Source organism: Anolis carolinensis, chromosome 1, assembly GCF_035594765.1.
Source record: "Anolis carolinensis isolate JA03-04 chromosome 1, rAnoCar3.1.pri, whole genome shotgun sequence".
NCBI lineage: Eukaryota > Metazoa > Chordata > Lepidosauria > Squamata > Dactyloidae > Anolis > Anolis carolinensis.
In genome coordinates, this window is record NC_085841.1 from 248,943,604 (window position 1) to 248,971,012 (window position 27,409).

At 42.8% G+C, this 27,409-nt stretch overlaps 1 protein-coding gene across 1 annotated transcript; it reads left to right on the top strand.

The window, feature by feature from the left end:
- The first annotated feature begins 115 nt into the window (after positions 1-115).
- On the top strand, positions 116-26,936 carry eaf2 (ELL associated factor 2). Its single transcript, XM_003214905.4, has 6 exons — positions 116-325; positions 4,406-4,500; positions 7,084-7,220; positions 9,081-9,226; positions 23,304-23,567; positions 26,238-26,936. Exons 1-6 carry the CDS (start codon positions 223-225, stop codon positions 26,282-26,284), a joined length of 792 nt encoding a protein of 263 aa, XP_003214953.1. The 5' UTR covers positions 116-222; the 3' UTR covers positions 26,285-26,936.
- Positions 26,937-27,409: the final 473 nt, after the last annotated feature.

Below are 27,409 nucleotides of genomic sequence, written 5' to 3' on the forward strand. Positions count from 1 at the left end.
TGCGTCACGCTTGTCCCCAAAACGGGGCGGGGGGGGGGCGTGTCGAAGTAGGCGTGGCGTCGTCGCAGTCGGCCAATGAAAGGAAGGCAGGAGGAGAAGGGGCGTGGCCTTTGTGAGCTGTGTGGCCTGGCTTGAGGCAGGGCAGGCAGTTGTGATTTGGCGGCGTTAGGGAGCGCATCAGTGTAGTAGTGACCAGAGCGCCGGACTGCTTCGGGCGGGGGGATGAACGGGGCGGCCCCGCCGCTCTTCGACTGCAAAGAGCGCGTCCTGCGGCTGGGCCACAGCTTCGAGAGGCAGCCGCGCTGTGCCTTCCACACCGTCCGCTGTGAGTGAGGCTGGAAATGCCAGGAGGGCGAGAATCAGGGTCTGGGACTTCATTTCCCAGAAGCCTTTGCCAGGTTGGCCGACGGCCAGGAATTCTGGGACCTGAAGTCCAGAAGAGCTGGAGTGTTCAGAATCCTTTGATCACAGTGATGCTAGGCTTCCAAGTGTTTCGGACTTCAACTCCCAGAAGCCTCGGCTGCCTTGGCCAATGAGGAGGGATTCTGGGAGCTGAAGTCCAAAGCGCCTGAGTGTCCAGAGTTAGGGAAAATGCGTAGATTGCCCTTGGACGTCACCATACTCCAAATGCCAGGGTTCCTTGGCCGTCGAAGTGGTATTAAACTGCTATAATTCTGCAGTGTGGATGCACCCAGAGTTGAGTGAGAGTGAGAAGCAGAAGATAAAAGGGTGGGCTGTAGGGCAAAGCGCTGGATCTTCGGATTTCAATGGAGAGGAGAGTTCAGAAGAGTGGGTTGCTTTCAGGGCTGTGTGGCCATGTTCCAGAAGCATTCTTTCCTGATGTTTCACTTGCATCTGTGGCAGGCATCCTCAGAGGTTATGAGGTATGTTAGAAACTAGTTAAGTGGGGTTTATATATCTGTGGAAGGTCCAGGTTGGGAGAAAGAATTTTTGTCTCTTGGAAGCAAGTATGAATGTTTCAGTTGGTCACCTTGATTAGCATTGAATGGCCTTACAGCTTCAAAGCTTGGCTGCTTACTGCCTGGGGGAATCCTTTGTTGGGAGGTGTTAGCTGGTCCTGATTGATTCATGCCTGGAATTCCCCAGTTTGGAAGAGGAGGAATGTGGTGCTATTTAACATACTCAGTATGCAAAGGGATCTTGTGGCACCTTTGAGACTGACTGAGAGAAAGAAATTGGTAGCATCAACCTTTGTAGTCTTCTGTTGCATGGAGTAGAGTGACCTTTATGAACAGACTGTGTGGCAAGCCATAGAAATGCAAAACTTGCGGCATCGTGATGAAGTGACAAGTTCAGTTTTTACAACAGCCATTGTTTGGAGATGCTAGCTGGGGACACTGGTGTCAAAAATCAAGGACGAGACTTATGACTCGATCCGGGTGCGGCTCCCAACTATGCATTGGTCTCTTTGTAAAACAGGGAAGTGGAGTCTCCTTTGGAGGTTTTTAAGCCGAGGTTGGAGGGCCATCTGTCAGGGGTGTTTTGATTGTGTGTTCAGAATGAGGTTGAATTGGATGGCGCATGGAGTCTTTTCCAACTCTATAAGAAAAGGGATATATAAATAATAAACAAAAGAGAAAAAGCAGTATATATATATATATATATATATATATATATATATATAAAATAGTCATTATCATCATAATTGATGGCACTTTCATCAGTATTAACCAAATTCATATTCATTAAGGGGATACTGTTGTACTTATGTTTGGGTCCAGAGCAGGCATGGGCACACTTCGGCCTTCCAGGTGTTTTGGACTTGAACTCCCACAATTCCTAACAGCCTACCGGCTGTTAGGAATTCTGGAGTTGAAGTCCAAAACACCTGGAGGGCTGAAGTGTGCCCATGCCTGCTCTAGAGCAACAGATGTTTGAGTTAGGACCTACTTTGCATATTACTGGAATCCTGAGACCGTTCAAGAGAGTCTGGTGCAAAAGACACAGAACTTCAACCCAGCTGATACTTGTTCCCTATTAAAACATCTTGCCTGCCTCGAGCTTTCTTCATTTCAAGGGTGCCATTTATGACCCTGTTAGAGTAGTCATTTTGTTCCTACTCCTGCTAAATAAGTAAAAGTAAAAAACAATTAGTGGTCTGTTGAAAGTTTCTTTGAGATTTGTAATTTTCTCACCGATATTTGTTCATGGAACCATCTGATGCTGGTCTTGAAAAGTGAAGAACATTGACAATTTGTCCTTAAATTAGATATTTTGGGTTCGAGGGGAGCTATAGGACACTATGTGTGTTTCATTAATTTATTTGAATGAGCAAGAATGGCTCTTTTTTTGCAAAAGCAGTGAGAGAATGAGGAAAGAGTAAATTGATTTTTGAAAAACTCGCATATTCATAAGGTAAGTATAGAGGAACTAGCTCCTGTGTTGCTGTTAAACTCATTCAGAATATCACTTTCATTCAGTGGCTTCCGTTATTTCCAATAATCTACAGTGCTTCTAAGAATCGAACACGAAAAAAAGAGAACTTGGCAAACTTAAATGGGAAATGATCAGTAGCGAGGTGTAAAACCTATCGTAATTTGTGGTTTGGGGAAAGGGACATTAGGATGCCAGGAAATTGCTGGATGATAACCAACAACAGGTTGTGCCACATGAACCTAAAAAGGCACTCTAACAATAGCTAACTGTGGCACGAGTTATAATAGTACAGCTTTTGAGGGCTAGATTTTTTTTTAAAAAAAAACCCACTCTGTGTGTGTTTGTAGATTGTGTAGTTCTCTATCATGCTCTTTAGTTTTGTCGTTTCTTCTATTTTTAGCAGATTAATTCAGGCTAATAAGTCTAGTTGTGTCCAACTCTGGTGAGTGGTGCTCATCTCTGTTTCTAGGCCAAAGAGCCAGTGTTGTCCTTAGACAACTCAAAGGTCATGTGGCCGGCATGACTGCATGGAGCGCAGCTCCACCTTCCAGCTGGAGCGGTACCTATTGATCTACTCACATTTGCATGTTTTCCAACTGCTAGGTTAGCAGAAGCTATGGTTAATAGCGGGAGCTCACCCCGCTCCCTGAATTCGAACCGCCAAGCTTTCAGTCAGCAAGTTCAGCAGCTCAGCGGTTTAACCTGCTGTCCCAGCAGGAGCTCCTAATTCATGCTATGCTTGTCAAATCATGATTTAGTAAGAATAGACATTAACATATCTAAATTTACGCTCATTTGACACATACTATTTGTTTCATAAATCTACGTAAGTTTATTGAAAATAAGTCCCATGGTTTTTACTGAAGCTTACTCCTTAATGAATATGTTTAGGTTTATATAGCAACGGTTTTTATTTGTTTTAGAAGAGAACTGTTCATCTTGGGTTGAAGCTAGTTTGCTTCTCAGGTATATAATGTTGGAAGTTATTTCGACTTAGAGCAATTCCATTAATGACACATCTCTTTAGTCACGCTGTCATCAGCTGCCTTGCTGGGATCTTTCAGATTCAGGAGCATGGCTTCCTTGAGTCTATCCGTCCAAAATGTGGCTTCGTTGATTGAGTCTATCCACCCGGAATACCGTCTTCGATCTGACCAAGCATAATTGTCTTTTCTGGCGAGTCGTGTCTTCTCATGATATTTCCAAAGCTTGACATTCTCAGTATAGTCATCACAGGACGAGTTCAGGTTTGACTTGCACTAAGACCTTTTGTCCTGTTCTTTTAGTACACACAGTATCTGCAGATCTCTTTTTCAGCACCACATTTCAAATGAGCTGACTTCCTTCCTTCCTATCGGCTTTTTAAAGAAAAGTGTTAAAATAATCTGAACAGTGTCAATAATTAACAGGTTCAGTTTAACCCAACCAGCAGCAAACCAGCTGTTGCCCAAAGCATGCAAGATTGCCCCAGTAGTATACAAGCTTTGTTTGGAATCCTTTGAAAAGAATTAAATTCAAATCATACATGTAAATGTTTTAGGGATTTATTTATTCTAGGTTTTGTGGCAAGTCTTTTTCTTTCCTGAATGTTGATTCTGTGTCATTCTTTTCTGAACCTGATAATTGGGCTGAACTCCATATATAATTACATGCCATAATTGGGTGAAACTTCAGTTCAGAAATCATGGGTAATGGAGAAACCTCTGGGCTGTGAAACATCTGCATATTGTTAGGGATGAGTCTAGCTCAGAGGTTTCAAACTTGTGACCCTCCAGGTGTTCATCTCCCAGAATTCCTGGCCATTGGACAAGTTGGCTAGGGCTTCTAGGAGTTGGAAACAAACATCTGGATGGCCACAAGTTCGACATCTTTGGCTCAACATGGTAGATCAGCCAGCAGTGGAAAATACACCAGCTGAAAAACCCCGCATTTCCCTCCCTCTTGTGATGTGATCAGTGTTGAAGTCCTGAAAAATATTGCCATTGTCTGTTTACCTCTTTTTTCCTAGATGACTTCAAGCCTGCATCCATTGATACATCTTCTGAAGGAGACCTTGAAGTTGGTAAAGGTGAACAGGTGACAATAACTTTACCAAATATTGAGGTACGTTTTCTTCATACCTAGGGAGGAGAGGAGTAGTTTATGTCTTAAACCATAATTACTTTTAATACTTGAAGTATGAAATAAAGTAGACTATTGTTTCCATGCTAGACTACAGTAGAGTCTCACTTATCCAAGCTTCGCTTATCCAAGCTTCTGGATTATCCAAGCCATTTTTGTAGTCAATGTTTTCAATATATCGTGATATTTTGGTGCTAAATTTGTAAATACAGTAATTACAACATAACATTACTGCATATTGAACTACTTTTTCTGTCAAATTTGTTGTAGAACATGATGTTTTCGTGCTTAATTTGTAAAATCATAACCTAATTTGATGTTTAATAGGCTTTTCCTTAATTCCTCCTTATTATCCAAGATATTCGCTTATCCAGGGTTCTGCTGGCCCGTTTACCTTGGATAAGTGAGAGTACTGTACTTAGGATGGCAGCCTTTGTGAAACCATTGTGAACTTCTTGTTTAAAGGAGAGCTGAAGAATCCGAGAGACAATTATTAAATGATAGATCCCAATAACAGTGCTTCGGATGAATTAAACTATGGAAATTGAATAATTTGTGCTGTGTTTATAGTTTAGTTTCTAATAAATAGCTTCATTTTAATTGTACAAAATTGCCTTTAGAACAAAGAATCTGGTTTATTTAAAAACTTAGTGTTTGTACAAGGTGGGCCAAAAGTCTCAAAAGGGCTGTAATATTCAATAACTCCTTTATTTTTTGTTTTTAATTTGCAGTACCATAGCATCATGCAGTATATACTCGAGTGTAAGCTGATCTAAATATAAGCCGAGGCACCTAATTTTATCACAAAAACTGGGAAAACTGGGAAAATTTTATCACAAAAACTGGGTATAAGCTGAGGGTGGGAAATTCAGTAGCTACTGGTAAATTTCAAAAATAAAAATAAATATAGATACCAGTAAAATTACATTAATAGAGGCATCAGTAGGTTAAATGTTTTTGAATATTTAAATAAAACTAATTTAAGATAAGACAGTTCAACTCTGATTAAATCATAATTCCAACCTTCTTCAATTTAAATGTGCTTAGCTATCCTTTCAATAATATTAAATAGAGTAAAATAATAATAATAATAGAGTAAAATAATAAGTAATCATAATAGAATAAAATAATAACTGTAATAATAACAGAGTAAATTAATAAATGTTATAATAACAATAGTAATAGAGAAAAATAATAAATGTACTGTATATACTCGAGTATAAGCAGATCCGAATATAAGCCGGCCAGGACCTCATTTAGTAAGCTGAAGGGAGCTTTTTCAGTCCTAAAATGGTCTGAAACACTTGGCTTATACTCAAGTATATATGGTATACAGTATTTTTAGAGAATTACATGTAAAATATTTTCAAAAAGTTATTTAAAAAAGTCACATTTGTGACTTTTGACTTATGTTTGCACAGAAAAATTAATATACAGTGTTCCCTCACTTATCACGGGGGTTACATTCCAGGACCACTCGCAAAATCCGCAAAGTAGGGACACTATATTTGTGTTGTTTGCAAGTAAGGTCTCTGTCCCCTCCTTGCCTCTCAAGCACGCACATGCGAGCTCCTGCCACCTTGTGAGGCTAAAACAAAGCTGCTTCATCCTCCTTTTCTCTCTCTTAGGCTTCTCCTTAGGAAGGATGTAAAAAGGGGAATTTATAATATTATTTTATGATTTATACTATTATTTTAGTGTTTATTAAAAAAACAGCGAATCTGCGAAAAGCGAACGGCAAAATAGTGAGGGAACACTGTATTAATATAAGTTTTTCTGAGAAACTCAAGCAGTTGCCTTGGGATAGCATTTTCCGTCATGGTTTGTTTGACTTGCCCCCTATTTTCCAATGCATCCTTTCTCTTATTCTAGTTTTTTGATAGAATTGTGTTCTTGTAGAGTATGTTCACATTTCTTTCCGAATTGAAGTGTGTTCCCATGATGTGATTTTATTTGTTGAAACATTTGCAATGTTGAAAGAGGCCGAAATATTCTCATGAAATAATCAGTGAGGTAGGAACAGAAAATAGTTGTGTTAACATTTAATCAAAAATGCAACTGAAAAAAAAGTGTGCTTGCATGACCATTTCGAGTCCCCTGCTGGAAAGTTTCCTGCTGCTTTGTCATATTGGTAAAAACTCCAAATTAGAAGGTGATAGTTCAGTGTGTGCTCATAGTTGTTTGTGATTGCTGATACCAACAAGGACTCGCTTTCTGACTGTTCCCTAATTGAGGAAGCATGTTAATTAGCAGCTGGGCTGAAAGTCTCTACTAATAACAAGCTAGGAGAATGAATCAACCCTCCCCTGGGTTGACTTCAAGATCTTACAAACAACCTTGAAAGATTTTTTAAGCATTGGTTTTGTTATGACAAGTCAATCCATTTGGATATGAAGACTGCATTTTTGTAACCTGAGATTCCTTTCATAATAGTGAAGGGCGGGGGTGGGGAGCTCATGGAACAATGCATTATGAAATGTACCGTAATCTTATCCGTGACATATTAATTTTCTTGAATTTCTTTTTTGAAACAGCAGAAGTAATTTTCTTCTGATTTTAAAATAGGGTTCTACTCCACCTGTAACCGTTTTTAAGGGTTCCAAGAAGCCATATCAAAAGGAATGCATCTTGATAATCAACCATAATACTGGAGAATGTAGATTAGAAAAGCTTAGTAGCAATATCACTGTGAAGAAAACCAGGTAGGTTGACAACTGTTTTAACATTTTCACAATGAGTAAAGTATATGAGTATCTCTGTTCAAAAACCAAAAGGCGGAGTACCACATTTTTTAGCAATAAGACTAAAATAAGGGCTACATTTTGACTTTTCAGTCTTCATGGGTAGCTCCCTAAACAAAACTTGATCTTGTGGCTTCTCCCATGTGCCTCTCCTCTATTGCCATGTAGGGAGCGACCAATGCCACACCACGTTTAGTTGGAATTGGAAACAAAAGGCTCAAATCTCCATCACAGATTTGCTGCTGGAAGAAAAGTAGCGCAAAAGACTTAGGGCCCTTCCACACAGCCATATAATCCAGAATATCAAGTCAGAAAATCTCACATTAGCTGCTTTGAACTGCGTTATCTGAGTCCACACTGCCATATATCTCAGTTCAAAGCAGATAATGTGGGATTTTATTCAGCTGTGTGGATGGGGCCCAAGATGAAAACCTTTCTCGGTCCCTTCCAAATCCGCTTACTCTCTAAGGACAGCTTTCAAGCACTTTCTCTAAAGCACTTCCGAAGACAAGCTAGGGTTCCTTGAAGTCCTCCATTTCACATAGATATAGCTATACAAGTTGAGAGTATCCTTTATACAAAATACTCAGGACCAGAAATGTTTCTGATGTTGGATTTTTTTTCAGGTTTTTTGTTCCTCTTGCTATTTCACAGATACCCATATCTTTCTCCAGTGTCATATGAGGCTTTAGAGCAGGCATGAGCAAACTTCAGCCTTCCAGGTGTTTTGGACTTCAACTCCCATAATTCCTAACAGTCTACAGGCTGTTAGGAATTGTGGGAGCTGAAGTTCAAAACACTTGGAGGGCTGAAGTTTGCCCATGCCTGCTATACAGTAGAGATATGAGGGACCCAATATTTGGAAAAAATACAGTACTGCACAGGAGATGCCTGGAGAGCCTGCCAGCTGCTCACTTCTTCCTTGCAAATGAACAAGCAGGAGCACTTCAACTGCTGCCTCAAAGGCAGAAGCAGGCAGCTGGCAGCAAAAAGTTTAGAATTAGGGATACTCAACCTATATTTCTATGCATTAAGAAACCCAGAAGTAGGCTAAGACTTCATATATATTTTGTGAAACAACTGAGACCTTGTAGCTGAACCTGGATACTCCATGTTAGAAGATTCTACTTTTTCTTCCCCTTACTATTAGTGAAAAATAAATTTACCGTATTTCTTTGATTCTAAGATGCCATTGATGGTAAGATGCACACTAATTTCAGTACCACCAAACAGATACATAAACATTTATGATTCTAAGCCTCCTCTTTCCCATTTTTAGAGATATGTATATGGGGGGAGTGCATCTTACAATAGAAATAATATGGTAGTTTTATTGATAATACCAAATACTGTTGCCTAGTGTAACTATATATTAAGAGCATTTTGAGTTCAAAAAGCAAGTTGAAAGTAAACAGCTAACTATCTAAGTCAGTGGTTCCCAACCTGGGGTCCCCAGATGTTTTTGGCCTTCAACTCCCAGAAATCCTAACAGCTGGTAAACTGGCTCAGATTTCTGGGAGTTGTAGGCCAAAAAACATCTGAGGACTCCAGGTTGAGAACCATTGATCTAAGTGAACTTTCCTAGGGAGGCAAAATCCAAAATTGAGGAGTGAGAAATACTACAGTATTTATAACTGTCATTTGGGTTATTTAAAGAAAAACCACTCTCAAGATGACATTTGTTAGGTCTTCTGCATACGAGTTTTCTAATTTATCTGTATTGCTGTTTGTTGATGTGCCAAAATTGTTTGGAAACAAAGAAAAGAACATCCACCACTACAACACTCTGATGTAAAACTTATAAACAATACTTTCTTGCAGAGGTGAAGGAAGTAGCAAGGTCCAGTCTCGTATTGAGCAGCAACAACAACTAATGAGAAATGCAAATAGGATTCCAAATAATGTTAAATTTTCTCCACAAAAAGAGAAGATGTCTCCACCTTCTCTCATGGATGACATTGAAAGAGGTAAATTATAACTCTGGCTGATGTTTAAGGGGTTCTGAAGAACTTTTAAAGTTTATTCTATAATTTGAGGTTTTTGAGATAATCATCTGTGGTCTAATTTTCATTGCTCTAGAAAGCCTTTGCATTACACATGCCCTGTATGTAAAAAAAAATAGACCTAAGTGAGGGTAGTATTTTATATCCTTCTCCTTTACATACTAGATTTCTGTTCGGATGAATTGTTTTTTTTATCAGTTAATTATATCAGTTTTTCACTTGTAGAATAAAATTACAGAGCTCGGATATAGGTTTACCATTGGGGTGGGAATTTCTTGGATTGCAAGTACTAGCAGCCTTTTTCAACATAGCCTCTGGTGAAAAATGCTGGGAATTTCAGTCTGACAACATCTGGAGAGCAATGTGATTGTTACCTGGCTCACCACCTTTCTGGGAACCAGGATGGTGCTCCAACTACTTTTTGGAACTAGGCTTCTGTTGCAACTTCCTTTGAAACCTTCCTTGACCTCGGTGAGTAATGGAAATTAATCTCCAACTGACTAGTTCCTGAATCCTTCACAATAAATATAGCTCAAGACAAATAGCATCCTGCTGGAGGAAGGATAGCTTTCTTTGACAGGGCTGCTTCTACTAAATCATCTGGATGGAATTCCTTGTACTTATCCGTGAGGAACATTTAGTCATTACATTGACCAATAGACAATTAAATGTGAGGTTGCAATGAATGGTATCTCTTCTGCATGCTTTAAATTCTATTAATCAGTGTAAAGAGGCTTGGACCAATAAATGGCTGCATTCTCCGATGCAGTATATTTCAAGGGAACTTTGAATTTGACAGTGGACTTCTTAAGCAGGAATAAAATTAAACTATGGAAAATTTATGGTGAACCTTTTCATATCTGGCCAGAATTTCAATGTAAAAAGTTGCTTTTGTTTTTTAATCAATGGAAGCACAAATACTGAAGTGTGCATCCAGCAATGGAATAGCCGAAGGGCCTACTTTGTACATTTCCTCCACTTCCAATATGACGAAAAGTTCTCAGGAAAATCATAATGAAGAAAGCAGAAATGATCTTAATTTTTCCACACTGGCAACACAGACCTTGGTAATGTCTGCCAGCAACAAATCCTTATCAGATACCCCAGAGACGATATCTACTAACTCGGGGTCTAGTTTATCACCCCAATCCACAGTGGAGAAGTAGCAGTGTAGAGGTAGAGAGGGAAACTACAAGGCAACTGGTATATGTTGAACCAGTAATGAACATCACTTTTGGTGTCTAGATAGCAGTCAGTGCAGAGGATATATGAAACCACTTGAAGAGCTGTTAATGGTGAATTTTAGAAAGGTGATGTCTTGTCTTTTCTTTGCAGTGGAATAGGCAAAGGTCTAAAACTTAATTTTAAAAAGCAGGCAGTTGATCTGTTGTCTGTGCTGGTAGCAAATGGGTAGCCTTTATAGACCCATCCTTATGTCAAGAAACCTTTGAAAGGAGCAATTTTATAAGCTCAATCAGCTGTTTGTAGATTCTCTATGTGAAATTTCAGTTTGACTATTGCTTCTTTTGAGCCACTTTATGAATCATCTTTGAAGTTAATGACTTTGGAAATGTCGTTTCTTGAAGGGCATTGGAAATCACATATGCATTAGTAAACCCTAATGTGCAGATTTGAAAAGGATAAATTCTCCTTGACAATTGATCCTTCATTTTATCCAGACTCTATGGCCCCTGCTACACTGCCATACAAAATCCAGATTATCTGCTTTGAACTGGATTAAACTCATATCCAGTTTAAAGCAGATAATCTGAATTATTGACTTGAAACCTGGATTATATAGCACTGTGGAAGGGGCCTCTGTCACGCACAAGTATGAACCAGACACTGCCACTACCAACATTTTGCCAAATTCTATAGATCCTCTAGAGTTGGGCTTCTTAAACGTTTCCCACTCATGCCCCTTTCTGCCTAAGTAATTGTTACATATCCCTGTATATATAGGGAAACAAATAGGTATAAAATCAAACATTTACTGATTATAAATAAGCTTCGACAAGGCTTGCAAAACTGGTTGATTTCCCCTTTTTATGAAGTTTATATGAAGCATTTTTTGCAGAGTCCACTGTGAGCACTGCATGTTAACAGATTTTCTGTTGCCAATTTTTTATGACCCCAATACTGAGCTAAGGGGGCTCCATTTGGGATCAGGAGCCACAGTTTAAGAAGCAGTGCTCTAGAACAGAAGTTCCCAAACTTATTTGGCCTACCCCCTCCTTTTCAACAACAAAAAATTACTCCGTGCCCCCTGAAAATCTACTTTCTTTAAGCAAACAAGAAACAGACAGATGCAGTGACAAATTTGCCATCTATCTATCTTTCTATCTTTGTCCCACAACATGGTTGTTGTCAATAAGGCACCTTGGAGTTTGACATTATAAAATTATATTTTACAATGAACCATAGTAACATTTGCATTACACACAATATTAAGATTGTGAAGGATAATATTAAAATACCCTAATAGTGAGCAGCAGATGAAGATCTGAAGCCTACACCTGCCTATCTGTATGCACATCCAGACCTCAATCGGCTGTACTTGCCCTTTTTTCATAGACTGGCAACTTTTGGATTTAAACCAGGTCAGAACTGGGACCAAAATCTTAGCATTGAAACTGCCAATTTTGCAACCTGAAGGCTTCTGGGGCTGTTGTTTCTTTCCCCCTCCCCTGCACTGTGGACATTGTGGTACAAGTGGGACCCCTGTAGCGACCAGAGATTTTCTCACTTGGCTAATGATCTCATTGTCCTATCATAAAAGTGAAGATTTTGCATGGAGACTCCATATCTCTGCAGAATGGTATTTAAATCAGACCTTAGCCATGTGTATAAATTTCCTCTGCAGTGAAAACTGCAGCAAGGTTTTGTTGGGCCATAAACCTATACTATTTAAGAATGCTCCTTGTTCCTTTTATCTGACAGATGTCTTGCTATGTATAGTCTTTTTTTTAGAATTAAGTATGTTGAATAAAGAAAACCTTTGGGATAATACTCCATTTTACACACAATCTGTGCTACAATGACTGCTTAATAAATGGATGCAGAATAAAAAAATTGATGGCTTGAAACGCCATATATCCCCCTCTTAGATTTTAATAATGGTAGGAATGTCTTATTGTGTTAATTCAGACATAATAAGCTTCTTGTTGAAAGCCAGGGCAGCCAGCAGGGAATGAATTAACACTGGCAGGTGGCCACTTGATTTATTGCTAGGTAGGATATCCCTTTTAAGGCAGAGTCCTTGAACACACAGTGCCGAAGAAAATGTCTTGTGCAGGTGTTTCTTTGTAACTAAACTCTGATTGGAAAAGATCCCTGCAAACACCTGGTGATGCTGTGGAGGATGTTGAAGGAAATATTAAAATTAAGTATGCTTCTTTCTAAAGCATGGCTGGTTTGGTTTAAAATTGGGTGAGTCACACAATTTCAAAGCAACTTTCACACATTCTGTCAGCATCATTATACAGGATGCCTTGTGCTATCTGATAATTTCATGCTGGGAAAGATCCTTTCAAATAAGGTGAATGTTGTTCTGTGTTTTGCTCCCGATGCTGTGTCTCTAGTACTGTCCCACTTGTATTAAAGACACAAAGCCAGCCCTAGACATGGTTTCAGTGACATTGCCCTGTAAAGCATGAGCAGGTTTTAGCAAAAAGGACAATGTTTTTTGTTTTTGTTGATGCTTTGCTGTATAAGGACTGGATAGCAGTGTAGGTTGGGATGGGCCATATAACAACCCCATCATGACGGTGTTGAGAAGTAGTCAGGACAATACCTCATGTTTTGGAACATTTTATAGTTCAGAATTCGTTATTCAGTACTTCCTTATAACATGAAAATGTGTTTCCTCTTAGGGTTTATAAGGGCGCAGCAGGTTAAACCACTGAGCTGCTGAACTTGCTGACTGAAAGGTTGGCGGTTCAAATCCGGGGAGTGGGGTGAACTCCCACTGTTAGCCCCAGCTTCTGCCAACTTAGCAGTTCAAAAACATGCCAATGTGAGTAGATCAATAGGTACCCGCTTTGGCCGGAAGGTAAAGGCGCTCCATGCAGTCATGCCGGCCACATGACCTTGAAGGCGTCTATGGACAATGCCGGCTCTTCGCCTTAGAAATGGAGATGAGCACCAACCCCCAGAGTCTGACACAACTAGACTTAAAGTCAGGGGAAAACCTGTACCTTACGACATAAACTCCCTAAACAGTGAATTGTAGTGCTTCCATCTGGACTAGGGATCCATAGGAGCTCTTTGTCCCAAGTCTCCACTTGCTCACATTCTAAAATGAGAATCATTATACCAGCAGTATTCTCGGAAATGAAGCTAACAACATTTCTTCAAAGCAGTAATTACAATCTAATTCTGTTATTCTTCTTTTGATGACTCGTGATTACATCTAATTAAGATTTTTTTTCCATGGAGGATGTAAGAGATCTACAAAACCAGTCTTGAGAGATGTTAAGTATTAATAATCTTACGAATGCACCCGTGTTTCAACTTGTGGCAACCAGTCTTTTTAGTCAGGCTAAGCTAGTTTTCTCGCTTGATGTCACAGAATGAGCTGTATATGAAAGGTGCCCTTCCCTTGCCAATCCTCCTATGGTTGTTTGCTGGCCACGGCAATAGCTTGAAAACTTGGTTATGACAATGTGTGCAAAACTGATTCAGGTTCAATGTTCCAGCTACCATGTGACCAGGTCAGCCCTTGCCCATGCAGATAACTAGTGAACTAGAACAGTGGCTGCAGTGACCTCAGTCACTGGATTTAGTGCTGGAACAATGCTTGTTGGCTGAAGGACATTCTGACATAGGAGTTTGGGAGGCCTGGCAGCTTTTTTCTTCTTTTAGCACTGTCACTATCATAGAAAGACTACTATTATATAGAATCATAGAATCATAGAATAATAGAGTTGGAAGAGACCTTATGGGCCATCCAGTCCAACCCCCTGCCAAGAAGCAGGAAATCGCATTCTGTGATGACCCATGGGCAATGTAGTCCCATTCCTGGCACTGTGGTGCCAGATGAAGAGGAAAACTTGGGTTTTTCACCGTTCCAGCCAGAATTGGAACTTTCCCAGCCAGATTTGGAAACCTTGCACCTGCAAGAGATTTGTCTTCCAGAAGTCTGTCAAACAAGCCCCGAGCCACAATCTCCTACGTTTTCTCGCCATGCTTTTTGTAAACAACAGAGGGGAGTTCAACAGGCGTCCCGCAGGAGTGCTAGGATAGCTGCTAAGCATTCAGCTGATTAAGCCTGCTTCCCATGGGAAACTTTAAGGAGTCATGCATCTGGACTCAGAGAATAGCTTTCGTTTCTGGTTCTCCAGAGAACTGCTCTTTGGCGGGAAAACGGGACCCTATTTAGGTGTTTTACCCACAAAGGGATCTTGCGGAGTCAATTCGTCAGCTACCGGAGTAGCGTGTGTGGACAGCTACTCCCGCTTCCAAGCCTTGTTCCTGATTCCAAGCCTTCGTTTTCAGCCTTGTTTGCCCCACGGATCCTGCCTTGCTTTCCAGGTCTCAGCCTTGCCTTGTTTCCCGGACCTTGCCAAGTAATTACCACGGATCTTGTTCTTGTTCCTCGTTTTCTTGTTGCCTTGAACCAAGCCTTGTTTTTTCCAAGAACCAAGTTGCTTCCTAGCCTCGCTCTAGTTTCATGGACTAAAGGACCTTGTCATCTCCCCTCACTTTGCTTGGCAAAGTGAGTGTTTCGGTTATTGGATTACAACTTTGGACCTTAATATTTCATATTGGACATTGTTTCTTTGGACTAATTTTGACCTTTCCTGAAAGGTCTATTTCTGGACTATTTCATACACTTGCTTTTATTAACTTTATATATTCCTTCAATAAAGATATTAGATAGAATCTGGCCTCGGTGTATGGTTATTGGTGCTCCGCAGCCTGGGTCGTGACAGTTTGACTCCGCCACCCTAAGCACCAATTAACCTAGGCCAGAATGTCTACCGGAACCGTGCCGGGTGGCCAGCCACTCAGCTACACCATCGACAAGGACGAAGTGGACCGCATCCGTGACAAGCTCAATGCGCAGGATGGGGAAATTAGGGGTTTGAAGGAGCGCGGAATCCGTCTCCCGGCCATGGCGTTGCCAACCAAGTTCTCCGGAGAAGCTTCTAAGGTTCATGTTTTCCGTCGCCAATGCCAGGCTTATCTAGAGGCCCGTGCTGCCGAGTTTCCCCAAGAAGACATCAAGGTGGCGTGGATTTACAGTCTCCTAGACGGGCCAGCGGCCAACTGGGCGACGGCACTGTTCGACCAAGTCTCCCCACATCTAAGATCAGCGCAACACTTCTTGGACCACCTTAAGGCGACTTGGGGGATCGAGGATAATTTGGAGGCAGCCGGCCACAAACTCCGGCGCCTCTCCCAAGGAGACAGACCCTTGTCCCAGTACATAGCCGAGTTCCGAGTGCTGGCCCATAACACTGGCTGGAACGATGTAGCCCTCAGAGGACAATTTCGGGAGGGTCTCAACATCGAGATGCTGGAGGAAATCTCCAAGGTGGATCCTCCACACTCTCTTGAAGCACTCATTGATCAATGTTTACGAGCTGAAGTCATGCTTGCCAACAGAAAGCAATGGATTCGAGGCCAGAGCGGTAGGGCTGGAGCGAAACCCCCCGTTCCCACCGGCGTCCAGCCGCATCCTGTGTGGAGGCCCCCGCCACCAGCCCCATACCCCCGAGGAAGCGAGGAGGTGCCAATGCAGTTGGGCAACGTGCGACCCAGACTAGATGCCGCTGAGAAGGCCCGCCGCCAACGCCTAAATCTCTGTTGGTACTGCGGAAACGGGGGCCACTTTGCCAGAGAGTGTCCAGCCAAAGGGAAGCCCGCCGCTCGTCTGGCGACGGCGTCCTCCTCCACGGAGACGAAGACATCTGAGGCGGCTGGCGCGCAGCCGGCGGGGGAAGCCGGCGACCGGGCGTAGAGAGGCTCGCCAGCCCGGTCAAAAACCCCACTCAAGAGCCGCCAACCGGGGTCCTATTTCTCCTAGTGGTCACCTTGTGGTCAGTGAAAAAAGGACCCGTCATGGTCCATGCCATGATAGACTCAGGAGCCACAAACAATTTCATTGATAGAGAGTATGCCGACTCTCTGGGATTACAATATCATGACTTCAAGAACGCCCGGGTGGTGCAAGCCATCGACGGCCGCCCCCTCAAGACAGGTCCAGTAAGCCAGTGGTCGGAACCCACCAGAATGTGGATAAGGGAACACATGGAAGAGATTTCCTTCTTTGTTACCGAGGTTCCCCATTTCCCTGTGATTTTGGGAATTCCATGGCTGACACTCCACGACCCAAGCATCTCCTGGTCCAACAGAGAACTGCAGTTTGCTTCAAAATATTGCCAAAACCATTGCCTAGTAGCCAAGGTCTGCCATGCCACAGACGCTGAACCCATTATCACCTTGCCCAAGAAGTACTCAGAATATTGGGATGTATTCAATGAAAAAGAAGCCGAGAGACTACCCCCACATAGACCTTATGACTGTGCCATTGACTTGGTGGAGGGGCCCCCGATCCCGCGAGGACACCTCTACTCCCTGACTGAACCAGAGCAAGAAGCTCTCAGGGAGTTCTTAGAGACAAACCTCCGCAAGGGGTTTATTAGACCCTCTCAATCCCCAGCCGCTTCCCCAGTGATGTTCGTGAAAAAGAAGTCAGGGGACCTACGCTTGGTGGTGGACTATAGAGCATTGAACAATATCACTAAGCGAAACCGGTATCCCCTGCCTTTGATCTCGGACCTCTTAGACCGGCTACGAGGGGCTAAGGTTTACACCAAGCTGGATCTTCGAGGAGCTTATAATCTAGTTCGCATCAGGGAAGGGGACGAGTGGAAGACTGCCTTCCAGACTAAATTCGGTTTATTCGAAACCCTGGTCATGAATTTCGGTTTATGTGGAGCTCCCGCAACGTTTCAACATTTTGTCAACGATATCTTTCAGGATTATCTAGACCGGTTCTTGATCATCTACCTGGACGATTTTTTGGTGTTTTCTAGATCGCAATCAGAGCATGAGAACCACGTCAGAATGGTGTTACGACGATTGCGGGATCATGGACTTTATGCCAAGCTGGAAAAATGCGCTTTTGATCTACAAGAGGTAGATTTCCTGGGTTATCGTGTCTCGCCACTAGGGCTCACCATGGACCCGGCCAAGGTAACAGCAGTATTGGAATGGCGGGCGCCAACCAACAAGAAAGAGGTGCAACGCTTCTTGGGGTTCGCGAACTACTACCGCAAGTTCATTCCAGACTTTGCTCGCTGGTCTGATCCTATCACCAGCTGCATCCGAGGGAAACAGCCTTTCCGCTGGACAGAGCAAGCTGAGAAAGGATTCCAACAACTAAAGAAATTATTCACGTCACAGCCAATCCTTCAGCACCCAGATCCTGAAACCCCTTTTGTCGTACAGGCGGACGCCTCCGATGTGGCAATTGGAGCGGTACTCTTGCAACCAGTGGGAGAACATCTTCACCCTTGTGCCTTTTACTCTCGTCAACTGACTGCCCAAGAGAGAAACTACACTATTTGGGAAAAGGAACTTTTGGCCATAAAGGCAGCCTTTGAAACTTGGAGACATTGGTTAGAAGGGGCCAAATTTCCCATTGAGGTCCACACTGATCATCGGAATCTAGAACATCTAAGAACTGCTCGCAAACTAAATCAGAGACAACAACGCTGGGCTTTATTCTTTGAGCGTTTTGACTTCCAAATCCATTATGTAACCCCAGCCCAGACCAAACAGGCAGATGCTTTGTCACGAAAACCGGAATATGCTGCAGGGCGCAAGGAGACCTTTGAGTCCCAATTGCTGCAGCCCGAGAACTTTGCCACGCTCACAGTGGGAAACACTAAATCCACCCCAATTGAATCTACTCCCTCAACTCCAGGGCCCCTTTGTGCTCAGGAAATCAGGGCCAGTCAACAAACAGATGCCTGGGCTCAGGATCAACTTCGCCAAGGACTACATTTTCCCTTCTCGCTTAAGGATGGGTTACTTTGCTATAGAAATCATGTCTACATTCCCCCAGGACCGGGCAGAGAAAAGGCACTTCGTCTGTGTCATGACTGCAAGCCAGCAGGGCATTTCGGACTATTTAAAACCATGCATTTGATCCTAAGAGATTTCTGGTGGCCTAAGATCCGCAGGGATGTGGAAAAATATGTCAATACCTGCCCAATATGTCAGCGCTCCAAGACAAGACGGGAGAAGCCCTCGGGGCTTCTGCATCCCCTTCCTACTCCATCTCGCCCATGGGAAATAATCTCTGCGGATTTTATCACTGATCTACCACCTTCCTGCAGATTCACCACGATCCTAGTGGTGGTGGACCTTTTTACCAAGTTAGCCCATTTCATTCCCTGCGATGGCCTTCCCACGGCCAAAGAGACTGCAGATTTATTCCTTCAGCACGTTTTCAGATTGCATGGGTTGCCCAAGAGTTTGGTCACAGACCGTGGGTCCCAATTCACCTCTCGTTTCTGGAGAGCACTACAAAAACTATTGGGCATAGACTCTCGTTTATCTTCGGCTCACCATCCACAAACGGATGGGCAGACAGAGCGCACCAATGCCACTCTGGAACAATATCTTCGCTGCTATGTAAACTATCAACAGGACAATTGGGCTTCCCTGTTACCGCTGTCAGAGTTTGCCTATAACAATGGTGTCCAGGCTTCTACTAAAGAAACCCCGTTCTTTGCAAACTACGGCTACCATCCACGTTTCTTCCCTCCTGTTATTGAAACCTCAGAGGTTCCCGCAGCAGAGGACTGGCTGCAAGAACTCACAGCGGTGCAACAACTTTTGCTCCAGCAATTAGACCAAGCCAAGGAGGACTATAAACGCCACGCGGACAAACATCGCCAGTCGGGCCCCGAAATCAAGGTAGGAGATCGGGTTCTTCTGTCCACTCGCTTTTTGCCCTCCCACCGCCCTTGCCGGAAGTTAGATGCCCGTTTCATTGGCCCCTATCCAGTGGTGGCGCAACTTAACCCCGTGACTTTCAAACTCCAGCTCTATGCGCATTCATCCAGTGTTTCATCGCTCCCTGCTCCTTCCGGCGGATGGTGTGCGCCCTGATGCAGACCGGCCGCCCCCCACTCCTGTTTTAGTGGATGGGGAGGAAAAATTCGAGGTTCAGGACATTTTGGATTCTCGCTTTCACCGCCGCCGCCTGCAATATCTCATTGACTGGGCGGGTTTTGGCCCCGAAGAACGCTCTTGGGTAGACGCTTCCGCAGTCCATGCCCCCGATTTAGCCCGCCGCTTCCATCAGAACTACCCTGCTAAGCCGCGGTCCCGCACTTCGGGGAGAGAGCTCATTTTTGAGAGGGGGCTTGAGGGGGGGGATAGTGTGATGACCCATGGGCAATGTAGTCCCATTCCTGGCACTGTGGTGCCAGATGAAGAGGAAAACTTGGGTTTTTCACCGTTCCAGCCAGAATTGGAACTTTCCCAGCCAGATTTGGAAACCTTGCACCTGCAAGAGATTTGTCTTCCAGAAGTCTGTCAAACAAGCCCCGAGCCACAATCTCCTACGTTTTCTCGCCATGCTTTTTGTAAACAACAGAGGGGAGTTCAACAGGCGTCCCGCAGGAGTGCTAGGATAGCTGCTAAGCATTCAGCTGATTAAGCCTGCTTCCCATGGGAAACTTTAAGGAGTCATGCATCTGGACTCAGAGAATAGCTTTCGTTTCTGGTTCTCCAGAGAACTGCTCTTTGGCGGGAAAACGGGACCCTATTTAGGTGTTTTACCCACAAAGGGATCTTGCGGAGTCAATTCGTCAGCTACCGGAGTAGCGTGTGTGGACAGCTACTCCCGCTTCCAAGCCTTGTTCCTGATTCCAAGCCTTCGTTTTCAGCCTTGTTTGCCCCACGGATCCTGCCTTGCTTTCCAGGTCTCAGCCTTGCCTTGTTTCCCGGACCTTGCCAAGTAATTACCACGGATCTTGTTCTTGTTCCTCATTTTCTTGTTGCCTTGAACCAAGCCTTGTTTTTTCCAAGAACCAAGTTGCTTCCTAGCCTCGCTCTAGTTTCATGGACTAAAGGACCTTGTCATCTCCCCTCACTTTGCTTGGCAAAGTGAGTGTTTCGGTTATTGGATTACAACTTTGGACCTTAATATTTCATATTGGACATTGTTTCTTTGGACTAATTTTGACCTTTCCTGAAAGGTCTATTTCTGGACTATTTCATACACTTGCTTTTATTAACTTTATATATTCCTTCAATAAAGATATTAGATAGAATCTGGCCTCGGTGTATGGTTATTGGTGCTCCGCAGCCTGGGTCGTGACACATTCAAAGCACCCCCGACAGATGGCCATCCAGCCTCTGCTTAAAAGCCTCCAAGGAAGGAGCCTCCACCACAGCCCGGGGAGAGAGTTCCACTGTCGAACAGCTCTCACAGTGAGGTAGTTCTTCCTGATGTTCAGGTGGAATCTCCTTTCCTGTAGTTTGAAGCCATTGTTCCGTGTCCTAGTCTGCAGGGCAGCAGAAAACAAGCTTGCTCCCTCCTCCCTATGACTTCCCTTCACGTATTTGTACATGGCTATCATGTCTCCTCTCAGCCTTCTCTTCTGCAGGCTAAACATGCCAAGCTCTTTAAGCCGCTCCTCATAGGGCTTGTTCTCCAGACCCTTAATCATTTTAGTCGCCCTCCTCTGGACGCTTTCCAGCTTGTCAACATCTCCCTTCAACTGTGGTGCCCAGAATTGGACGCAGTATTCCAGGTGTGGTCTGACCAAGGCAGAATAGTGAGGAATTTGTTGGACTTTGTACTCTTGGCTGAGTTTGTTTTCCAGCAGATATCGGAATAATTGAAATCGCCCATGACTACTATATCTCTTCTTTGTGCCTGTTTGGTCAGCTGTTGACAGAAGGCTTCATCAAGTCCTTCATCCTGACTCGGAGGTCTGTAGTAGACACCCACGACAAGATCTTTTTGAGTCCCGGTTCCCTTGATTCTTATCCAGATGCTTTCGAGCTGGTTTCCCGGATTACAGTCTTGCATTTCTTCTGCAACGTGACTGTTTTTGACATATAAAGCTACTCCCCCTCCTCTCCCTTTTGTTCTATTTCTGTGAAAGAGGTTATAGCCCTCAATGGCTACATTCCAGTGATGGGAGTCATCCCACCAGGTTTCAGTGATGCCTATGACATATGTATGGTGCTGTGCTAAGAGTTGGAGTTCGTCTTGCTTATTTCCCATGCTCTGAGCGTTGGTGTAAAGACATGTAAGCCCCTGTGACCTCCCCTTGAGCTGTTTATTTGGGATTATTGTGCTCTCCGTGCTTGGTCCTTGCTGTGTTTGTGCAGCCCTCCGTTTAGCCTTTTGGCGGTTCCCTATGGTCGTGGGTAATATAGTGTTCGCCAGGCTGTTGTTCCCCTCCCCCAGTGGATCTAGTTTAAAGTGCGCCTGATGAGGTTTGTGAGTCTGTGTGCAAAAAGATGTTTTCCTGCTTGTGTGAGATGCACCCCATCACTTGCCAATAGGCCATCCTCCTGGAAGAGTAGACCATGGTCAAGGAAGCCAAAATGCTCCTCTTGGCACCATTTTCTGAGCCAGTTATTGACCTGTACTATTTTTCCGGCCCTTGTAGAGCCGTGTCCTACAACGGGGAGGAGGGATGAAAAGATCACATGTACATTATACAGTTTTAGCTTTGTTCCCAGAGCTCGAAAATCATTTGTGATCTTTTGAAAAGTATGCCTAGTGGTGTCATTGGTACCTACATGAATCAACATAAGGTGGGGAGGGTGATGGGGCTTTAGGAGCCTGCTGAGCCTCTGAGTGATATGGTGTATTTTTGCCCCCAGGAGGCAGCATGTTTCTCGAGCCATCCCATCCGGTCTGGAAATGATGGCTTCCGTTCCTCTAAGGAGGGAGTCACCTACTACCAAGACCTGTTTCCTTTGAGGATTGACAGGGTCCCTTTTGTGCAAGACAGTGTGTGTGTCCCCTGAAGAGTGTTCCTGTTGAAGTGAATCATGCAGGTGTAAAGTGTTGTCCTCCTCCACAACATCCCCAGTGCATTCATCAATGACAATCCATTGAGATACATCCGGGAGCCCATTACTCTCCCAAGGATGTTCCTGTTGCTCCTGGTGTACGATTGGGGATGGAGCATTTGCATGATTACATAAGTGTGAATGTGGTGATGCACTGTCCCCGTCAGGGCTATCCCCTGCGCATTGATCAAGGGTGGCCCACTGAGTGGTATCTAAGAAACTGTGGTCCTCCACAAGATGTGTTTCCTGATTGTATGTTAATGGTGTTAGAATTTCAAACCTGTTGTGTAAATGCAGCTGAGCAGAGGAGTTCTGCGGAGGCTGCCTGGTCCTGTGTCTCCTTCTATGGGTGACCTCCTTCCAAGCCTGAGAGTTGTCTACCTTTGAGTTGATCTCCCCATAAGGTTCCTGATCATGGTGGTGTTGGTGTGATGCAGGCTGCAGATCTACAGCAGCGTGTTGTGCAGTGTCCAAGAAGAGCTCGAGCGCCTGAATGTCCTTAAGGGTCTTAATACGGTGCTCGAGCTGTTGGATCCTCTGCTCCATCAGAGTCATCTGTTTGCATTTGGAGCAGATGTAGTTGACTAGTTTTTGTGTGAAAAAGCAGAACATGCCACAGCTGGTGCATGTGGTGGCAAGTATTTGCTGTTGGTCCATCTCTTGGTGAGTGAAGTGACCGAGGAGGATTGTGTGTGTTATATAGTCCCCAAAGTTTAGGGGGTAGAGATCAATTCAAGATCAGTATTGATCTCTTTCTTGTGCACCTGGACATTTTTGTGGTTCTTTGGTTTTTGTTAATTAAAATTTATTTGAACTAGGGTTGTCCATTCCACATCTGTGAGTCTAACTACATTGATGTACAAAACATGTCTTGACATACTGTTCACTCTCCTATACTTAGGTTCTGAAAAATGAATACTGTGAATGTAAAGGAATTAAGATGGTGAATCGTGTCTCAATCTCACATCCTTCTTACTTTCAGAGCTAAAGGCAGAAGCTAAAATTATAGAGGAAATGAGTAGCTCTGGCAGTTCTTCTGAATCAAAAAGTTCGTCCTCTTCATCAAACAGTGATAATAGTTCCAGTGATTCAGAAGATGAAGGAGCAAAGCCGTCCTTTCCCTTGTCAATGTCACACCGTCACTCACAGCCTCCCACGACGATGGTATCACAACAGGTCTTCCCAGATATTGATGCTGGATATCACAGGAGCCAAGAGGGCAGTGGCCACTTGATGAACACCCTGCGTAAGTAGATGAAGCAGAGCGGCATGTTAGAGCCAGCTGTAAGGAATGTAAAAGAAAACCACATGCGTTTATAACTTTTCCCATGTAACTTAAACCATGTCTGCATGGAAAAGGCTGGTCCTCCAGAGGTTGGGATTAGAAGCTAAGATAAAAGGTACTTTAACCACTGACGATGCTAAATTGTAGCTTATATCATTTACAGTATGTCATAGACGGGACTGGCAGCCTCTGAATTGTATACGCTAAGATTAAAATCAGTAATTTGTTCTGGAAGGATTCCGACTTCTCAAAAACAACTCCTTTCTGTACAACATAGTGTAGCGTTCAGTAAAATGCTTGATCTATTTGTGGAGAAAAAACTGCTTACCTTCAGGAATAGAACTGGATTATGTACAGCAACCTTTCCTCAACTTCATGCCCTCTAAATAGTCTAGACTGTAGCACTTGAATTCCTGACCATTGGCCATGTTGGCTTGGACTGCTGGGAAATGGAAGGCCCTAAAATACTTGGAAGGGCCCAGACTGGGAAGACAGACTGGATTTCATATTTTGGCTTGCCATAAGTCTGTCACTGCTATTTGTTAAGTGGAATGAATCCTAGTCTTCCTTGCATTTTTAAAGGTGTAGAAAAATTGTGCCTGCAGTTTTGTGGTGACTCTTAGCTCCATGAGTGAAAAATAGAGGAGCAGGGATGTGTCCTGACTATTTTGAAGACATGATGGCAGGTTAGAGGTGGATGCATTACGCAGTTAACCAACCACACCTAGCATCCTAAACCATCCAAAGAGGATGGCTTATGTACCTTTGTGTCATTTCACTGGCGGTTAGTGTTACTATATGTAGGTAGCATCCATTTTAAAATAAATAGCAAAGATTTTCATGATACCTTATAGACTGAATAATAATAATAATAATAATAATAATAATAATAATAATAATAATAATAAGCACTGACATCAGCATGGAGTTTGGCCTAGACAAATGTGCCACAGTGGCATTAAAGAAAGGAAAAATTACTCGCAGCAAGGGCATAGAGATGCCAAATGGACAAACCATAAAATGCAATGAGCCTGAAGCCTATAAATATCTGGGCAAAGACTCTGGCACAAGCCAGTCAAGGTGGTCCCAGTAGTGTTGGGCACACTGGGTGCAGTGCCTAAAGACCTTGGCCTGCACTTAAACACAATCGGCGCTGACAAAATTACCACCTGCCAGCTGCCATCTTGCTGGGATCTGCACGCATTATTCGCCGATACATCACACAGTCCTAGACACTTGGGAAGTGTCCGACGTGTGATCCAATACAACAGCCAGCAGAGTGTCTGCTGTGGACTCATCTTGTTGTGTTTCTAATAATAATAATAATAATAATAATAATAATAATAATAATAATAATAATAATTGCACAGACAGACTACAAACAGAGGCACAGCTATGTGGCCCAAATGATTCATTGGAACTTATGCCTCAAGTACCACCTCCCAGCAGCAAAGAACTGGTGGGATCACAAACCTGCAAAAGTACTGGAAAATGAGCACGCAAAGATACTGTGGGACTTCCGAATCCAGACTGACAAAGTTCTGGAACACAACACACCAGACATCACAGTTGTGGAAAAGAAAAAGGTTTGGATCATTGATGTCGCCATCCCAGGTGACAGTCGCATTGACGAAAAACAACAGGAAAAACTCAGCCGCTATCAGGACCTCAAGATTGAACTTCAAAGACTCTGGCAGAAACCAGTGCAGGTGGTCCCGGTGGTGATGGGCACATTGGGTGCCGTGCCAAAAGATCTCAGCCGGCATTTGGAAACAATAGACATTGACAAAATTACGATCTGCCAGCTGCAAAAGGCCACCCTGCTGGGATCTGCGCGCATCATCCGAAAATACATCACACTTGTGATTTTGTGATATGAAATCCAGCATAACTATCTTGTTTGCTGTGTCATAATAAAATAATAATAATAATAATTTATTTCTTGCCCACCTCTCCTCACGGCGGGTTACAGTATTACTAAAACAGAAATCAATACATGATCATTTTAAAACACTCTGTAAAATACACGTATTAAAACATACCTCCATAAAAGGGTAAAGGTTTTCACCTGACATTAAGTCTTGTCGTGTGTCATGTGTATAAGTGGGCATTTATTACCATAATATAATGAATTAGGATTGTGTGGTGCTGAAGATTCATGGTGGGAGCTATCATCTCTTAATTTTTTTACAAGCAGCTGCTGGAATAGGGCTGAGATCAAGGTTTTGAGCATTTTGTATACAAATATTTATCCTGTACAGTTTTCCAATGAAAACTGCTCCCATTAGCTGTTTGTTCTGTTAAGGAACACAAGGGAAACACATGTTTTGCTCTTAATTTACAGCTGACTAGTGTTTATTACTAATAATATTACACCATAGTGGTATAGTACAATATAGTAATATATAATTCTAATATTATGCTATGCTAATAACATAATATATTGTATGTATGTATAACTTGTAAGCCGCTCTGAGTCTCCTTTGGGGTGAGAAGGGCAGGATATAAATGTAGTTAATTAATTAATAGCAGATCACACTTGAAATAAATAGATGTATACAGTGAAGAAAAACTAGTGTTCTGTGGAGAAAAATATTTGAACTAATGATGTGATTCCTTGTTTAATTTTAGGGAATGATCTTCAATTGAGTGAAACTGGAAGTGACAGCGATGACTGAGGATATTTTGGTGCTCTAAACATGCATCATTTCCCTTAATGAAGATGAGAAAATGTTTGTTTTGCACTACATTTGACGAAATTGAGACAGAGAATGTGACCTGCTTTAATAAAACTGACTTAATGTTTCTGACTTCAAGTTCAACAGCCCTCTTTTTTTCAATACTTTTCTATGAATTTTTTTTTTCCAAATTTCAGGATTCTGGTATTCATTATTTTTAGGTGGGTCCAGAGTATTTTCTACTACCTCTTTTTACTTAAAATTTCAGATAGCTGATTTATTTTTCTTTGTAAATTAGATATGGAAGAAATATTTGTCTATAAACACATTTTGGATCAAAGTTTTATTTGAGAACTTGATATGTGTGTTTGTGTAAGTAGGAGAGGGCAAATAGCTGAAATCTATTAGTTTTGTTCCTTGTGTCTATGTGAAAGTAGTTGCCAAACAACAATATAACATGATCTAATTGTGTCTTATTTCTGAGAGTACACACTTTCCGAATTTCATGTCCTAACTAATCTTCAGTGTCTCAAGTCTTACTAGTATTTTGCCTCTATAATAATTTTTGATAAACATATCTTTTAAAATTCTGTTGATATCAGTTTATGTCTTTTGATAGAGTTCAAGAAATAATAAAATATTTATCACTTCATTGATATCTTTGGGTTTTTTTTTTCAGTTCAATATGTTGATTTTTTTAGAATCAGGCAGGGCACAAAATATTTATTTCCTAGATACAAAGAAGTCATGAAGTATTACTATTTTGCACAGTAATGTCTAAGGCAGTGGTTCTCAACCTGTGTGTCCCCAGATGTTTTGGCCTTCAACTCCCAGAAATCCTAATAGGAACCACTGGGCTAAGGAGACTGAGAACTATAGTAATGGTAAAGGTTTCCCCTTGACATTAAGTCTAGTCGTGTCTGACTCTAGGGGGTGTGGTGCTCATCTCCATTTCTAAGATGAAGTGCCGGCGTTGTCCGTAGACACCTCCTAGGTCATGTGGCCAGCATGACTGCATGGAGCACCATTACCTTCCTACCTATTGATCTACTCACATGTGCATGTTTTCAAACTGCTAGGTTGGCAGAAGCTGGGGCTAACAGTGGGAATTCACCCCACTCCCCA

Coding starts and splice junctions, on each gene's coding strand:
- eaf2 (XM_003214905.4), top strand. CDS start 223: ATGAACGGGGCGGCCCCGCCGCTCTTCGACTGCAAAGAGCGCGTCCTG. Junction 7,221..9,080: donor ATCACTGTGAAGAAAACCAG/GTAGGTTGACAA, acceptor ACTTTCTTGCAG/AGGTGAAGGAAGTAGCAAGG. Junction 9,227..23,303: donor CATGGATGACATTGAAAGAG/GTAAATTATAAC, acceptor TCTTACTTTCAG/AGCTAAAGGCAGAAGCTAAA.